General features: G+C 46.3%; 2 protein-coding genes across 2 annotated transcripts; one reads left to right on the top strand and one right to left on the bottom strand.

Moving 5' to 3' along the window:
• Window positions 1-2,637: 2,637 nt before the first annotated feature.
• Window positions 2,638-3,057, bottom strand: LOC311519408 (profilin-1-like; the record flags this gene model as incomplete). The annotated part of the gene is made up of 1 exon (XM_084625867.1): window positions 2,638-3,057. The coding sequence occupies one exon, from the start codon at window positions 3,055-3,057 to the stop codon at window positions 2,638-2,640; it is 420 nt and encodes a 139-aa protein (XP_084481993.1).
• An 8,467-nt stretch (window positions 3,058-11,524) lies between these two features.
• On the top strand, window positions 11,525-17,461 carry LOC311519774 (uncharacterized protein). The gene is made up of 2 exons (XM_084626676.1): window positions 11,525-11,583; window positions 13,849-17,461. The coding sequence occupies exon 2, from the start codon at window positions 15,133-15,135 to the stop codon at window positions 17,452-17,454; it is 2,322 nt and encodes a 773-aa protein (XP_084482802.1). The 5' UTR covers window positions 11,525-11,583; window positions 13,849-15,132; the 3' UTR covers window positions 17,455-17,461.
• Window positions 17,462-18,384: the final 923 nt, after the last annotated feature.

Genomic DNA, 18,384 nt, shown 5'->3' with positions numbered 1-18,384 from the left:
AATACAATCTCTCCCCCCACACTCCCAATCATTATTTTGCTGTTGAAAGTTGTTCTTCTTGAATTGAATCTGATTTATGCACATATAAAAAAACAAACAAAACAAAACAAGCTTGCTAGCCTGAAGTGGTCTACAGGTGACCTCACTACACATTAAGCAATGGGAGCCCATTGTCTGGCTTGCTGGAAAAGGTATGTGCCCCTTTAAGGACTATAGAACCAGGCAGTGACTTCCTGCTGCAGCTCAGCTTGGGGGTGTGACCTACCCCCATAGGAGCAGGAAGTGGAGTGGCAGGGGGACTATATAGGTCAATGCTTATGCGCAAAAAAAAAAAACAAAAACAAAAAACCACCACCATCTTTTACCTAGACTAGGAAAACTTGGAGATAACTGGTGAGATTTCACTAGTTTGAGGAAGAAAGCTTTAACTCTTGTTAATGGACAGGCAAGCCTAGCACTGCTTTATAAAAGGAACTTTGACAGTTTGTCTGAAAATTTGGTAGAAACCCCCTCCAATAACTAAGTGTCCTGTTTCTGCACTTTAGTGGTAGTGAAATAAATGTATTATTCTTACGTAACAGCTAAAAGGAACCATAATGATCTAGTCCTTCCTGTGTAACACAGGCCAGAGAACTTCATAAGGAATTCCTTAATCACCAGAACTGGCCATGGTATTCCTTTATGAAATCACTAATGCTGTACAGTAATACTACCTCTATTTCCAAGCATTACATCTACTCTTAGAGGTTACATTGCATGTTCTGTTTGGTATCCACCATGCTTTCCTTGTCCTTGCCTGGTTAGTACTTTCCAAGATAGTCCTCCACCCTGTAAGTGTGATATACCTCCTTTGTTCCTTGACTGACCTTTTATTTAGCTGTATTGAGTGCATGTTCATAGGAGCTCATCTTAATAACTCTCAATTGTCCTGTCGTCATCATCATCTACTAGGGCTGACTAAAAAAAAAAAAAAATTCCTAGTCCTGCCAAAAAACAAAAAACCCACTTGAGATTCTTCTCCTACATTAGGAGAAGAGGCCTTTTCACTTGATCCATTGAACAGTGACCCACCCCAGACCAGCCATGAATTGATAGTTTAGGCACACAGAAGAATGGCAAAGCAGATGTGTGAACATGGGGGAAACCCCTGTCCAAGATGTGTATCCTTACCACCAGGCTATTGGCTAATTGTGGGGGTGGGTGCGGGGGAGGATGTTGGTCTCTCAGTCCTCTCTCATTTGAGTAGAAGTTTCATTCTGGACCTAAGAAATCTTCCACTGAACATTACCAGTTTTGACAAAAGCTTCGTTTTAGTTGACAATTTGATACTGTTTTAGTAGAGCTCTCTCTACCTCTATTTACTACTTCACTCTTCCACTCCCCAAACTTCAGTAATAATTTTAGTTGTCATATTTCTGTCTTTTGCAATAATAGATAAGTACTGGCCCAACAGATCCAGTGAGTTTTTCTTGTGAGGTTCCACAGGGATGTTTCCCCTTTTCCAATTCCTTCATGATAATCTAGTATTAAGCGTATACCATTTGGCAGCGTTCTCTCCAATAGCATGAATGTGGAACGTCACAGAAGACTAGCCACCATTCAAAGAAAAGGAAATGTAAACATGAATTCTGCATGCATTTAAGTTTAAAATTAGAAATACCTGTATGTCTAGCAGCCCCAGAGTAATTTTACTGAGAAAGGATTATGTACTAGAATTTGCTGAAACTCAGGATTCCTGGCTTGTGAGAAACAGGGTGTCAACATTTGTTTTTGTTCTTATTTAGCACTAAATTGGTCTTTCAGCTTTCTCTCAGAGTGGAAATCCAAACAAAAAAAAGCTACACACCAAAAAAACCCCCACCCACCCACCGTTTGCTTAGCAGTTTTCTGGCCTTCCAGGGTTTGCAGCTCTGGAATAACTGTACCATTCAGGATACTCCAGGGCTGGGGATCCCAGAGCTTTCAGACAGCTGGCAGGGATGCCCCCACATCACACACTTGTAGCCCATCCCAGGTCCTCCAGCCTCCTGACTGGACACCAGGAAGCCTGAATGCCCCAGGAGTCCAGGCTTGATCCAGAGTTCCCAGGCTGCCTGCTGAACTACTTGGAGTCTAGATTTTGGAAGCCCTGCATTGGCAGGCCTGTTTTGGAGCCACAGACTCTAGAAACCCCAGACAGCTGACATGGCAAGGCTGCTGGAGAGGTGTGGACCCTGATGTTCCTGTCTGATGGGCAGTCCTGGCCCAGGATCACTGGAAGTCCAGACTCTCCAGAAGCCCATGAGGCAAGCTGGAAGGGAACCAGGCAGACTTCTAATAGAACCTCCCTGCAATTTGACCAAAAGTTTGCTTGAATTAACCTGATTCATCGTCTCAAGGTGTTTGGATCTGAGAAGCCAGCCAGCTCTAGCTATTACATTTGTGACCCCACTAGTTTGGGAACACTACTCATCTCTTCCCCATTTGTAACAAGCCACCATAGCATTTATTTTAATTTTTCCCATTTTCATATTACACACTAGTTTTGAAAAGCCAACTGGTAAAGCAAGAATTCGCAGCAGAAAGATCTATTTTCCTTTGTGCAAGATAAGGGTTGCATTCTCTTCATCAGTAGAACCACAGTGGACAGCTGGAGCATCAATACCCTGCACTTCTTAAGTAGCAAGCCATCTCAAAACATTTCGAGTTAACATTTCCTCCATGGGTTCCTTCTTTGCCCATTAGCACAACCAAAGTTCTGGCTGTTTGGGAGACTGTAATGTTGAAAGTGGGTTCTCCTTTAATGCTCTTTGTTCTCAGATCTATGGTGAACTCTCCATCCATCAGATTGTCTCTGATCACTGAGCACTTCTGGCCTCCCAGCGTCAGTCCATTGACTAATAGCAGAGAGCGATCCTTCCCCAGTAACACATTCATCTCCACAGGAGAGATGCCCACAAAGATCTTGCCAGGGACAGCAGCCCACACAGAAGGAACATCCTTGTAACCAACAATGGCAGCATCCTGGCATGTCCCATCAGCCATCAGGTGGTCAATGTAGGATTTCCAAGTGGCCATGGCTCTCAATTGTGGGTGAAGAAGTGCAGTCTGAAAAGAAAGAAAGTGTGTCAGTTTTGCCCATGATGCTTCTTTAGAAAAAGATCCCCATGTACGGATCCCAAAGTTGTCTTTCCTTAAAAAAAAAACTTCCATAGGAAAGTAAAAATGGTCATGCTTGATGAAGCCAGTGGTCCTTCTAGTCCAGCATCCCATCCATCAGTCAGTACTAGATATACTGAGGAAGAACCCCGTGGTAGACTGTCACTTATGGAATATCTTCCTTTGAACAGTTTATCCCAATGCCCTAGCCTGTGGGACCACTACCATGTATGTTATTCCTATCTCCCCCCCCCCAACCTCACATCCAGCTTATGTGCTACTCCTGTCACTTCTTCCTCCTGAAGAGCCTTAAAGAGACTGTCTATGCCACTAAAACGCTTGTTCAGGCCCCATCTCTGTTATACAGAGGAGTGCAGCTTCCTAATTCTCCATGATAATCGTGAATGACAATCAGAGCCCTCTTCTGAACCATAGCAGACATCGGCCAAGACACTTTTTGCTGCCTAGCGTTCTGACCAAGTCACACTAACCTCAACTAGCTCCCCTTTTCCATCCCCATCAAATTTGAGCTTGTCTTTGATTTCAAAGCTCTTCACAACTGTGCCCCTCTGTACATATCATGTTGCCTCTACCCCACTCTGCAAGCTTTGAAAGCCCTTAGGTCCATTCACCGTGTCAAGGTTCCTCCCCCACTCTGAACTCTAGGGTACAGATGTGGGGACCTGCATGAAAAACCTCCTAAGCTTATCTTTACCAGCTTAGGTCAAAACTTCCCCAAGGTACAATATATTCCACCCGTTGTCCTTGGACTTGCCACTACCACCACCAAACTAATACTGGTTACTGGGGAAGAGCTGTTTGGATGCGTCTTTCCCCCCCAAAATACTTCCCAAAACCTTGCACCCCACTTCCTGGACAAGGTTTGGTAAAAAGCCTCACCAATTTGCCTAGGTGACTACAGACCCAGACCCTTGGATCTTAAGAACAATGAACAATCCTCCCAACACTTGCACCCCCCCCTTTCCTGGGAAATGTTGGATAAAAAGCCTCACCAATTTGCATAGGTGACCACAGACCCAAACCCTTGGATCTGAGAGCAATGAAAAAGCATTCAGTTTTTTACAAGACGACTTTTAATAAAAAATAGAAGTAAATAGAAATAAAGAAATCCCCCCTGTAAAATCAGGATGGTAGATATCTTACAGGGTAATTAGATTCAAAAACATAGAGAACCCCTCTAGGCAAAACCTTAAGTTACAAAAAAGATACAGACAGAAATAGTTATTCTATTCAGCACAATTCTTTTCTCAGCCATTTAAAGAAATCATAATCTAACATGTACCTAGCTAGATTACTTACTAAAAGTTCTAAGACTCCATTCCTGGTCTATCCCCGGCAAAGACAGACACACAGACCCTTTGTTTCTCTCCCTCCTCCCAGCTTTTGAAAGTATCTTGTCTCCTCATTGGTCATTTTGGTCAGGTGCCAGCAAGGTTACCTTTAGCTTCTTAACCTTTACAGGTGAGAGGAGCTTTCCCCTGGCCAGGAGGGATTTCAAAGGGGTTTACCCTTCCCTTTATATTTATGGCACACCGGTTCCCCAGCTCTTATTCCCCTCTTGAATGGATATAAAAACCCTACCCTTTCCTTCAAATTCCTCAAGGCCCACTTCTGATGCAACACCCATAAGAAGTTTAACAATCTAGCCATCAATGACAACAAATGAGCCACCAAGTGGTAGAAATAGCTACCTCATGTAAACAGATGTTCACACCTTTATTTCTAGAGGACAACGGGTACCTCAAATTTTGAAACAAGGGGACGGAGGGTTTTGGTGGGGGCGAGGGGGATGTTTCAAGAAAATGTCCTCTCTCTTAGGTAATTTTTGTTAATTTTATTAAATATTCACTCAGTGCATCCTGTCTCAAGAGCATCTGCTCTCCAAATCAAGAGCTGCATATTTCTATTTGTGTTTGTCCAGCACCCAGCAGAGTGGGCGCTATTTAGGATCAGAGCTTTTGGAAGAGTGCCACTGCCACCACCAGGTTCTAGTCCCTGTTCTCTTATTTATCATACATGAGAGACGCTAAACTTTCTAGCAATCTTATACTAGAAGCAGTAAGCAGGTAGAGGTTACCAGAAGAGTCCAGTCTATGATCCTTGAAGTTTCAAGCTGTCCTGAAAGTGGGTGCTTTTTAAGGATTTTATACAGCAGGGCAATAATTTTTCCCCCCCAAGGAAAAAGGAGTAGAAATTAACAAGAAGTTGACAGCTGCTCCATTTAAGCAGTGGTGCTTTAATAATAAAAAAAAGACAGACCCGTTTAAAGTAGTTTTCCCATGGGAAGACTATTTTTAGTATGTCAGTACATTAACTCAGCAAGCTGATTAATGAATTTGAGATGTTTCCTCAGAAGCAATTTACTGTTCACAAATATGCAAGAAAAACAAAATTATAAGTAAGGTGAATTTTTACAAGACCCTATGGTTAACTGACTATTCATTTCCTTTAGATAGCATTACTACAGCTGTGCTATAAAATGAAAGATGGCCATTTGATGCCAGTTTTTTTAAAAAAAAAAGTGTCTCGGCCAAGTGTCTAGGCCAAATTATAACTCCTCACATTAACAGTAATTCAGAAAAAAGCAACTGTTCATGAACACAATTCTTCATGGGAAGCTCAGACACATTGGCTTACCCAGGGCAGCCCTATGGAAGTTTTAGTACAAGACTAAGCTATGTGGTCTCAGGTAAGTGTTACATTTAGCTATAATAAGATTCAACCTTACAAATTTATTATTGAAGATACTCATTGAGTTATGACAACCCTACCAAGGAGATGTAGAGTACTGCAGCTTAATGAGGAACCATCATTAAAAAGTAGGTATGGTATTAGTGCCTTACTTGGTTTTCAGCATTACCAGTTAAAGTTTAATCTCTATCCTGAAACTCATTCAGTTACAGAAGCCATTTCTGTCACTGTAAGAACTAAATAAAATCTTGTCAATGTCAATCCCTAGAGCCGGTGCTAGGCATAAGCAGACAAAGCAATTGCTTAGGGCCCCAAGCAGCTCAAGGGGCCCCCCGCCCCCCATTCATTTATTCGAACAACTTCCTTAGTTATTTGTTTGGAGAAGGGGAATATTTCTGCTTGAGGCTTCCAATGGGTTAGCACCAGCTCTGTCGGTCCCATCCCACAATAACTCCAACTATTTTTGATCATCAAGTGCCCTGAACAAAGACAGTCAATCACATTAAAATAAGTTGTACAATATAGATAGATATCCAGAGACTATCAAGACATTAATTTGCATCTGTGGAGAGCAGAGTCAGTGTGTTGTTTTGGGTTTTAAAAAAAAAACCCATTACCTTCTCAGAACTGCCAGAAAGCCAAAAGAGGAAAAAAAATCATTCTTTGCCTTACTCCTCTCATTAGTCCACCTTGGACTAGGAAATACTTCAGTGCTCTTTAGAGGGTTTCAAAAGGAAGGAGGTATCCTCACCCGCTCTCTAGGGCACATGCAGGATGGGGAGAAGAGAAAAGAGGGCATATTGTGTGTAGGTACATGTACACCCTCTGTGTGTGTAAGGCATCTCCAAAGGTCAGGGGAAGGGAAAAACCCCTACCATACCCCACAAACAAACTTCAAGCTGGTAGCAAGAGGCTCAGGAGTCTTAGACAGTCCCTGCTGAAAATGCCTTCAAGCTGCTTTTTATAGTTTTACTCTAGATATTCTCTTCTGATTATGTTACTTCAACAACCACCCTCATTCTCACTCCACCAGCCTCCCTTCCTTTCCTACCTCTTCTCCCCTGCCCTATCCCTCATGTCTCCTCTCCCTTCTTTTTATTTAAGATATCTATTCCTAAACTACATACACAGCCAGAACAAAGAAATAATACAGGATTTTTGTAAACTATCACTCTACTAGTATATTATTTTCCTTCCTATGCACTATCCTGTGAGCCCCCTCGTATGGCTCACTTTTTTATGTTTTAGAAACAAGCTAGACTTACAGCCTGTCTCAGCCTTGCAGGCATATACATGGGGAGTATGGTTATGTACAACTCAGCTGTTCCCATGTGGTTTCTTTATATTATTGGCCATTAACACAGGTTATCAACTGCACAGGATATTACCAGAAACAACTTATCTCCTTTACTACTGGTAAAACCTTAAAGGCTCAAAACATCTTCAGTCTTTTCTCAGACCCCTGAGATCTAGAAACTTACTTTTTAAGAAGAGAGAAAGCCATGATCAAGTGACCATCCCTCATAATACCACAAAACTCACAGTAAAATCAGCATATAGCTTCCCTGGTATTGTATCAGTGTCTGTTTAAATTGATGGCAAGGACACCCAGGACCCACAGGTAGACACCAAAAATGTGTTTTATTCTAAATAAGCTAGATCTGCAGGTATTTAGAGATGTTACTATAATGAAGTGACCAACAGTCCATAAGGGAAAAAAAATTAAAGAGGACCTAATAACCTGAGAGCAGTTGGTAGCTAATGTGATTTCTGGTTTTTCTTACCTCTGCTCCTTTGCTACTAATCAGCAAACTTTCACGTTTCTTTCCCTGAGGAATGATCTTCTTTCTCACACCAGGGTCCTACTTTAAGAAAGAGTTGTTAAGCTTTATAGAAGTCTTTAAAAATAAATTTGCCACTTCCTTTTCTACACTTGTAAGAGGCCTTACCTGCACTAACACTGGGGGGAAAAGGGGGATAAAATGCTACTTAAACAATACCAGAATGCAAGCCTTTTAAAGAGGCTAAGCAGCACAGGTGTTAGGAGGCAGGGTTAACAAGCAGCATATTAGGACTTGATTTGATGCCAGGGACTATTTAGGAAAATGTATTGGTTTGTTTATTTTTCCTTTAAGGGACAATCAGTTGGGGGGAAATCCTTATTAAAAAACAACAAACAAACAAAACCAAACAATCAAACAAAAAAAAAGCCCAAACAAACTAGGAATAAAAAAAGAAAAGAAAAAAAAAGGAAGCTTGTACTCCTGAATGTTCATTTTACATTTGCAGAATTCACTTTATAGTTAAGGTTTGAACTGATTTTCAATCATAATTTTAGCCTTCCCTCTAAAATACACATAGAAGATCATGTTAGCATCAGAAATATACTAAATTTAGATGAGGGGCTGAGGTAGAATTGTTCTATCAATCTGAAGTGAACTAAATAGGTTCCTGAACTACGACAATTTGAAAACATACATGTTGAAGAGGGCTTCAACCTTTTTCTAACATTTTTTCCACTTCCTACCAATAATAAAATAAAACAAAATAATAATAAATAATAATCCATGAAAAGGGAAAGAGATAAAGCCTATTTCACTGTATTTCTCTAGTGGAGATCTAATGCCCTGACCATAACTTTATATAATTAATTCTCATTTCAGAAGTTATTAAATGTCCCAGGCAATAGCAGGCCAGGTTACTTATTTTGTTAGGGGTGGAACATTATGCAGGTATTCTTGGTGATACTATATTTAAGGTTGCATTGAAATTTGCACTTAAAGTGAAATTATAATCCCTGTGCCTGGTGTCAAGTATCGGGGGTAGCCGTGTTAGTTTGTATCCACAAAAACATCTGAAGAAGTGTTTTTTCTACCCAGGAACGTTTATGTCCAAATAAACCTGTTAGTCTTTAAAATCCCATGAGGACTCCTTGTTGGTTTTTATAATCTCTCTGTTTCACCCTTTAATGATTTCAGGCGGGTGGAGAGAGAGGCGGAGCGAGTGGGGGGCTGGTGGAGATAAGTGGAAAGAGGCTGAGAGAGGCTACTGTTGGGAACACTGGGGCATGGCCACTAGGTAACTCGAGGGGATGGAAGACCACGAGTGTCGATGAAGCCCCCTCGCACTAGGCCCCGGTGTCCTTGCCCCCCCCCCCTCCTGCCTGGAGGCACTCGCAGCAGCTCTGCGTACTAGGCCAAAGTGTCCTTCCCCTCCCTCCCCCCCACCTGGAGGCACACACAGCAGTTATGCTGAGAATCTGCAACAATATGTTGCAGAGTCAGACTGCCTGAAACTAAGCAAGGCCAAACAGGGGAGATATGGAAGAACAATGCTGAATAAAGCAGCTTTATGTATAGTTTAACAAATGATACAGATAATCAGGGAACTAGCTGGGAACTGGATTGGCTGGCTATATGGATACTTGGGGCAGCTTGCTATTGGACAAGTGTGCTGGAAAAAAAGGATGTATAAAAGCCTGTGTAACTTCCTGCTCTGTTGGAGATTTTATTCTCCCTGTACCTTTTTGCAGCTGCAAATAAACTTTTCTGCTTCTCCACCCCGTTGTGATTATTGGGTGTAGCACACCGGGTAACGAACCACTCAAGCTGTTGTTCAGCCTCTCGGCACTGGGTGCCGGCAACAGCTTTTGGCGTCCCTGGGTGGGCGACGAGGCTGCAATTTAGCCTTGCCCGGGCCCCTCCTGGAGGTCGAGGATTGCAGCGAGAACCGACGCCCAGCGCGCACCGGTGAGTTCATCGGGGACCTCGGAAGAGACGCGATTTGATCGACCCCAGAGGGCACAACGGTGCAACACACTCATATAGTGGAGAAGCTGTTGTGGACGGCGGTGAAGAACCGGTCCCTTAGACATGGGGGAGGAGCAGCTGCAGGCCACGGTGAAGAACCGGTCCTTTGGATAAGGTAGGAACCTTTTAAAATCCGGATTATATGCTCTGTTGGAACCTGGGGACGCCCAGAGTTACCCTGTAGGTATGGGACAGGGACAGAGCTCAGAGGTTAGGGCACGGTGTACGCCCCTAGAGTGCATTCTAGCAAACTGGAAGGTATTTGGTGTGGATCCGATGACTAAGAGCCAATTAAAACGATTCTGTACAGTTGACTGGCCTCAATATCAACTAGAGGACCAGGAGTGGTGGCCACCAGGAGGGTCAATTAATTACAACACGATCCTCCAATTAGTTTTGTTTTGTCAGTGAATGGGTAAATGGAATGAACATATGTATGCGCATTTGTTTCTGACTTTATGTACTCGACCAGATATTTTACAGCACTGTAATCTGACTCCGACTGGTTCGGTAGCAGCTAATGTTAGTCCCCAGACTCCCACCCCCACTGTAATGGCAGAGCCGGTGTCCCCTTCGGCCCCCACACCCCCACCGTATAAGGGTAGGATGCCTCGGGTTATAGAGATTGCCCCCTCTATCCTTTGCTTACCGAGACTGTTGTGGCTTGCCCAGGGGCAGATGGACGTCAGGCTACCACTATGCAAGTTTACACCCGTGTGCCGTTCAATCCAATAGACTTAGCAGCTTTTAAAACACAGACTGGGGAATTCTCAACGAATGCAAGCAGGTTTATTTCAGTCTTTGAGGGGTGCCTCAGTAGTCACAAGCCGATTGAGACCACTGTAATATCCTCCTGAAAACCCTGTTGTCTGAGGTGGAGAGGGATCAGGTTACAGCTAAGGCACACACAGCAGTTATGCTGAGAATCTGCAACAATATGTTGCAGAGTCAGACTGCCTGAAACTAAGCAAGGCCAAACAGGGGAGATATGGAAGAACAATGCTGAATAAAGCAGCTTTATGTATAGCTTAACAAATGATACAGATAATCAGGGAACTAGCTGGGAACTGGATTGGCTCGCTATATGGATACTTGGGGCAGCTTGCTATTGGACAAGTATGCTGGATAAAAGGATGTATAAAAGCCTGTGTAACTTCCTGCTCTGTTGTGCAGGATTTGAGATTTTATTCTCCCTGTACCTTTTTGCAGCTGCAAATAAACTTTTCTGCTTCTCCACCCCCTTGTGATTATTGGGTGTAGCACACCGGGTAACGAACCACTCAAGCTGTTGTTCAGCCTCTCCGCACTGGGTGCCGGCAACACTACCTAGGAGATCATGGCTGAGAAGAGGTTTCTGGGTTGGGGGGGTCTAGGGTAGGGGGAGCCAGGTTACAAAGGAAGCCTATGGTTCAGGGAACCCAATGGTTTTACATTGAGAAATGGACCTTTGGAGGGCTCACTACGGTTGCATCGCTGCACTAGGTTGGAGAGCAAAGGCAGAAGAATAGGAACAGTAGAGCAGCGTTCCCTTAAAAGCTGCTTAACAGGTGACACCAAAGTATTGATACAGCAAGAAGGCCAAAAGTGCATGCTGCCCCAAGCACCATTATGTGTCGCCCCACGCTCCGCAACCCCTACAACGGCCGCTGTCAAACAGAGGCGGCGTTGTTTATCCGTTTCCCCACCCTGGCCGCGCAGTGGGTGTGGCTGAGCTATACTGTATTGATATCATAGGCCTGCCGGGGCTGCTACTACCCGCCCTAAAGGTCGCTTCAGGGCTTGCAGCGGACTCCTGTAGAGAGAGAGAGAGAGAGAGGGGGGCCGGAGCCGGAGCCGGAGCCCGTGTAAACGGTGCAGCAGCTCGAGGCAGCAGTTGCTCGCCCCTTTCCGTGTCCCCCGGCACCAGGGAACGGGGGAGACAGAGGTGAGGCGGGGCGAAGGGCAGGGAGCTGGGTGCGTGGGCGCCCCTGCGCTGGGGGCAGACGGAGCAGCCTGCTGGAGAGGGAGCTGGGCAGCGGCAGGGGGCAGCGTCCTGGGAGGGGAGAGCTGTGCAAAAGGTTGAGCCCGTTGCCGGGAACAGACAGCGCTCCGGGGTGGGAGCTGGGCAGGGGCTGCACCCTGGGCGGGAGAGAGCTAAAGTAGGGCAGGGGGCAGAGCGAAGACGGAGGAGCTGTAGTGAGGCCCCTGGGTGGGGGCTGCACAGGAGCATGGGTAGGGGAAGGTGTTGAGGGAAGGGTCTTTCCCCCACGAATAAGAAGTAAAAGGGAGGAGGAGCCCCCACGTGTGTGTTTCTTGTACGTTTCAGATTGATCACAGCCATTCTACTCCATTACTCCTATTCTTGCAAAGTAGCGCATTTCTAGGTCCTTGTGTCGGGAGCAGCACCACTGTTTTTATTTTTTTCTTAGCTGAGGGATGCCCGCTAGGACCAAGTTTGAAAGCGGCCCCTGCCCTAGGAGACTGGGCATATGATGGAGGAGCTGGCAAGAAGCTAATACCAACATGGCTGCAACTTGGCCAAGCCACTGTTTTTGGTGAGGGAATACGGAGTGCACGTGCTTTAACTTTAGACTCTCTGAGTAGTTCCACTCACTTTGATAGTACTGCTGACAGCTGTAAAGTTAAGGGGTTTTGTGGGATTAAGGCCTTAATTGGAGACTAATTAGAAATGGACAATAGTATTGGAGATTAGAATATCAAAACCTGAGTTTTCTACCATAAGGCCAGGCTGTTGGTAATCTAGATTTCTACAAGTGGTTTTTAAGATATTAAAAGGTGATAAGTGAGAAGTTCAAATGCAAGGGTTTTTTTTTGTTTGTTTATTTTTAATCAGAATGTTAAAGGGTCTGCTTAAAATAAATGAAAGTTAAAATTTAAATCCTTATATCCACAACACTTTATTTGAGGAATGAAATGATAAATCACTTGTTTATACCTTTTGGATAAAAATCTATCCAATTTGTCAAAAATTGTTAGCAGGGTGCATTATGAATGAAGAAAAGTGAACCTGTTGTCATGTAAATCCATTTGATTTGAGTTTGAATTGATTTGGATTTGAATTGGTTTTTAGAAATCAGTGGCTTCAGAAATGTTTGGGATTGCTTTTTCCTTTTTTCCTTTCAGGTTCCATTTTGCAGCAATGTGTTGGTTAGTAGCGAGCTGCCCAGAAGCTGATTAAATATCTGGGCTGCAGAGTTCGCTTTTCTCAGGATTACTTAGCCGTGATGCCACAGTAGAGAAAATCACTTCCATTCTTGTGTTAATCTATGAAATTTCTGTTTGTCTCTTTGAATTGTACAACATAAAGATGGGTGGATAGAAAGCTGGCTAGATTGTTGGGCTCAACGGGTAGTGATCAACGACTGGATGTCTAGTTGGCAGCCAGTATCAAGCGGAGTGCCCCAGGGGTTAGTCCTGGGGCTGGTTTTGTTCAACATCTTTATTTATGATCTGGATGACGGGATGAATTGCACCCTCAGCAAGTTTGCGGAAGACACTAAGCTGGGGGGAGGAGAGGTAGATACGCTGTAGAGTAGGAATAGGGTCCAGAGTGACCTAGACAAATTGGAGGATTGGACCAAAAGAAATCTAATGAGGTTCAACAAGTACAAGTGCAGGACTCTGCACTTAGGATGTAAGAATCCCATGCACCGCTACACTATGGGGACTGACTGGCTAAGCAGTAGTTCTGCAGAAATGGACCTGGGTGTTGGGAACACTGGGGCATGGCCACTAGGTAACTCGAGGGGATGGAAGACCACGAGTGTCGATGAAGCCCCCTCGCACTAGGCCCCGGTGTCCTTGGCCCCCCCTCGTGCCTGGAGGCACTCGCAGCAGCTCTGCGTACTAGGCCCAAGTGTCCTTGGCCCCCCCGCCTGGAGGCGCACACAGCAGTTATGCTGAGAATCTGCAACAGTATGTTGCAGAGTCAGACTGCCTGAAACTAAGCAAGGCCAAACAGGACAGATATGGAAGAACAATGCTGAATAAAGCAGCTTTATGTATAGTTTAACAAATGATACAGAGAATCAGGGAACTAGCTGGGAACTGGATTGGCTGGCTATATGGATACTTGGAGCAGCTTGCTATTGGATAAGTATGCTGGGAAAAAGGATGTATAAAAGCCTGTGTAACTTCCTGCTCTGTTGTGCAGGATTTGAGATTTTATTCTCCCTGTACCTTTTTGCAGCTGCAAATAAACTTTTCTGCTTCTCCACCCCGTTGTGATTATTGGGTGTAGCACACTGGGTAACGAACCACTCAAGCTGTTGTTCAGCCTCTCGGCACTGGGTGCCGGCAACAGCTTTTGGCGTCCCTGGGTGGGCGACGACGCTGCAATTTAGCCTTGCCCGGACCCCTCCTGGAGGTCGAGGATTGCGACAAGAACCGACGCCCAGCGCGCACCGGTGAGTTCATCGGGGGCCTCGGAGGAGACGCGATTTGATCGACCCCAGAGGGCACAACGGTGCAACGCACTCATATAGTGGAGAAGCTGTTGTGGACGGCGGTGAAGAACCGGTCCCTTAGACGTGGGGGAGCAGCAGCTACAGGACGGCGGTGAAGAACCGGTCCCTTGGATAAGGTAGGATCCTTTTAAAATCCGGATTATATGCTCTGTTGGAACCTGGGGACGCCCAGAGTTACCCTGTAGGTATGGGACAGGGACAGAGCTCAGAGGTTAGGGCACGGTGTACGCCCCTAGAGTGCATTCTAGCAAACTGGAAGGTATTTGGTGCGGATCCGATGACTAAGAGCCAATTAAAACGATTCTGTACAGTTGACTGGCCTCAATATCAACTAGAGGACCAGGAGTGGTGGCCACCAGGAGGGTCAATTAATTACAACACGATCCTTCAGTTACTCCTGTTCTGTCAGAGAACAAGGAAATGGAATGAACATATGTATGCGCATTTGTTTCTGACTTTATGTACTCGACCAGATATTTTACAGCGCTGTAATCTGACTCCGACTGGTTCGGTAGCAGCTAATGTTAGTCCCCAGACCCCCACCCCCACTGTAATGGCAGAGCCGGTGTCCCCTTCGGCCCCCACACCCCCACCTTATAAGGGTAGGATGCCTCGGGTTACAGAGATTGCCCCCTCGGTGGGACTCTATCCTTTGCTTACCGAGACTGTTGTGGCTTGCCCAGGGGCAGATGGACGTCAGGCTACCACTATGCAAGTTTACATCCATGTGCCATTCAATCCAATAGACTTAGCAGCTTTCAAAGCACAGGCAGGAGAGTTTTCCACCAACCCAAGCAGGTTTATATCAGTCTTTGAGGGGTGCCTCAGTAGTCACAAGCCGGACTGGGATGATTGTAACGTCCTCCTGAGAACCCTGTTGTCTGAGGTGGAGAGGGATCAGGTTACAGCTAAGGCAAGGGGAGCGTCAGCTTTCAAGCAAAAGAAAGGAAGCTATCTGTCAAGTTCCTACCCCAAGTAACCGTAAGCGGCTCAGGGCATTTCTGGGTATGGCAGGCTTTTGCAGGATATGGATCCCAGAGTTTGGACTGTGGGCTAAACCCCTGGACGACCGTGTAAAAGGAGCAGATCATGACCCCTTCTATTGGACCCCAGAGGCTGATAGGGCATTTAAAATCCTGAAAAGAAAATTGATGGAAGCCCCGGCTCTGGGCCTGCCAGATCTCTCTAAGCCGTTTCAGTTGTATGTACATGAACGAAGGGGGGTGGCGCTAGGAGTGCTTACACAGCTGTTAGGAGCATGGAAGCGTCCTGTGGCTTATTTTTCTAAGCAACTGGATCAGGTTGCAAAGGGTTGGCCGGCATGTTTACGGGCGGTCGCAGCTACTGCCCTATTGCTTGAGGAAGCCGAGAAGCTAACATTGGGAGGGGTTATGCAAATCTATACTCCCCATATGGTCCGAGCCTTATTGGATGCAAAGGGAGGGCTTTGGCTCACCCAGGCTCGGATTGCTCGGTACCAGGCTAAGCTGTTAGAGAACTCTGAAGTCACCCTACAGCCTTGCCCCTCCCTTAACCCAGCCACTCTCTTGCCAGAAACAGAGGAACAGAAAGATGACTGTTTAGAGATCATAGATGTCCAGTACTCCAGCCGTCCGGATTTAAAGGATGTACCTCTCCCAAATGCAGATTATGAGTGGTACACTGATGGTAGCAGTACTGTAATAGATGGGCAAAGGAGGGCGGGTTATGCTGTTGTGACCCTCCATGACACTGTGGAAGCTGAAGGTTTGCCTGCTGGGACCTCTGCCCAGCTTGCCGAACTAATAGCCCTGACCCGTGCACTTGAACTGTCAAAAGGAAAGCGGGTCAACATTTTTACTGATTCAAAGTATGCTTTTGGTGTGCTGCATGCTCCTGCTGGCCTAGGGAAGCAAAGGGGAATGCTGACAGCCCAAGGCTCCCCAGTCAAGTACGGGCCCCAAATCCTCCAGCTCCTAGAAGCTGTACAACTCCCCTCGGAAGTGGCGGTGGTACACTGTAAAGCCCATCAAAGGGAGGATCAAGATGTGGCCAGAGGTAACGCCCGGGCAGATAGAGAGGCTAAGCATGCTGCCACCCTGCCGTCCCCTCAGGCTGAGAACGCCCATATGCATGCCCTTATCCCATCAGTAGGGGAGCTTCCAACCCCTCAGTACTCTGGGGAGGAGAGACAGCTAACTGACAAACTCAGTCTCCGGGAAAAGGAGGGATGGCTCCATTCCCCAGAAGGGAAGGTCCTCTTACCAAAGGGCCTAATCCGGCCAGTGCTGCAGAAACTACATCAAACCACTCATGCTGGCAGGGAAGCACTTATCCAACTAATGGGAAAATACTTTATCACTTCCGGACTCCGACCCCTGGCTGCCCAGGTACAAGCGGACTGCTTAGTCTGCCAAAAGACTAACCCCCGACCGGGACATCCTGTGCCACCAGCTGCCCTAGAACCCACTCCGGGCCCCGGACAAGTGTGGCAAATAGACTTTACTGAGTTTCCCCGAACCCAAGGGTTCAAATATCTCCTTGTTATAGTGGATCGGTTCAGCGGATGGCCAGAAGCCTTCCCATGCCGTAACTGCACTGCCAGGACAGTGGCCCTCAAGTTTGTTAAGGAGCTCATTCCTCGCTTTGGACTCCCCCTGTGGATGGAATCTGACAACGGGACACACTTCACGTCAAAAATCATTCAAAGCATCTCACATGCCTTACAGATCCCCTGGAAACTCCATACGCCCTGGAGACCGCAAGCCAGTGGTGTAGTGGAGCGTACCAATCAGACCCTTAAACAGCATCTCTCAAAAGTGTGCCAAGAAGCCTCACTGCGATGGCCTGATGCTTTGCCCCTCGTCCTACTCCGTACCCGCGTTCTCCCAAAGGGTAGATTAGGGCTCAGTCCCTTTGAAATTATGTTTGGAAGGGCATGGCCCATGAATGGCACCCCGGTTCTGTCAGGGGAATGGGAGTTGGGTAATGGTTTTTTGTCACAGTATATGTGTTCCCTGTCTGCTGTTCTCTTGTCTCTTCACAGGTATACCAAGGATTCCCAGCCTCTCCCCTTGGACTCTCCCGTTCACTCCTTACAGCCCGGTGACTCCGTGCTTGTTCGCACCTGGAAAGACGAGCCTCTCCAAGAAAAGTGGAAAGGACCCTATACCGTCCTGCTGATCTCCCATACAGCGGCAAAGATCGAGGGACAGAAGAACTGGATCCATCGCTCTCGTCTGAAGGCAGTACCCGCCCCCTCGTCAGCAGAACAGTGGACCGTCCAACCTGCTGACTCCTCATCTAGTGACGATCTCGGGCTAAAGCTACTGTTTAAAAGACACAAATAGCGGGCACCTTAATGCTAAAATGGGCCCACCCAGGTACTGGAGACCCTGGGTTGGGAAGACTCTGGTAATAATTAATTGGGTAACATTGTTATTCTTTGTATTGGTATTTCCAAATGGTGCATATCGGGAGCATAACTCCTTTGTTTTGCTTGCGCACCATGTTGCTACTTTAACAAACCAGACTGATTGCTGGGTGTGTGCTCCAACTCCACTATCCCCCAAAACGGGAATGCCCCTTGACATGCTGCCCTTGACCCTAGCAGAATTAGCCACCACCAAAGAGCAGGAAAGAACGGACTCACCGTTCTGGAACAAGACCTCTTTACAGCAGGCCACCTATCAGGACCAGGAGTATTCAGTTGCAGTACTCACTGAGGGAGTGTTATGTTTTACCCGAAACCAATCTGATCCCTATGGGCATCTTGTGGGAAAGAGCTCCTGTGTTATTACACAGTGGGCTGATGGGTATTGGATAAAGACCAAAAGGCGAGGCCAGCAATGTGGGTGTAATGGTTCCTCCCCTTTTAGGGAAACACTTACAAATAATCTTACCACAAAAAAGGGGTTTGAAAATGTAACTTGCCGTCCAGTTAATATCTCCAATGTAGCAAGCCCAAGTGAGAAAACTCAGAGCCAAGGCTGTTGAGTGTTCTCAAAGGGGGGAGTTGTTGGGAACACTGGGGCATGGCCACTAGGTAACTCGAGGGGATGGAAGACCACGAGTGTCGATGAAGCCGCCTCGCACTAGGCCCCGGTGTCCTTGGCCCCCCCTCGTGCCTGGAGGCACTCGCAGCAGCTCTGCGTACTAGGCCCAAGTGTCCTTGGCCCCCCCGCCTGGAGGCGCACACAGCAGTTATGCTGAGAATCTGCAACAGTATGTTGCAGAGTCAGACTGCCTGAAACTAAGCAAGGCCAAACAGGACAGATATG

Source organism: Lepidochelys olivacea, assembly GCF_965140295.1.
Source record: "Lepidochelys olivacea isolate rLepOli2 genome assembly, chromosome: 4".
NCBI classification, from domain to species: Eukaryota; Metazoa; Chordata; order Testudines; family Cheloniidae; genus Lepidochelys; species Lepidochelys olivacea.
Note: the sequence above shows the minus strand (reverse complement) of the source record. Positions and strands in the feature narration are given on the sequence as shown.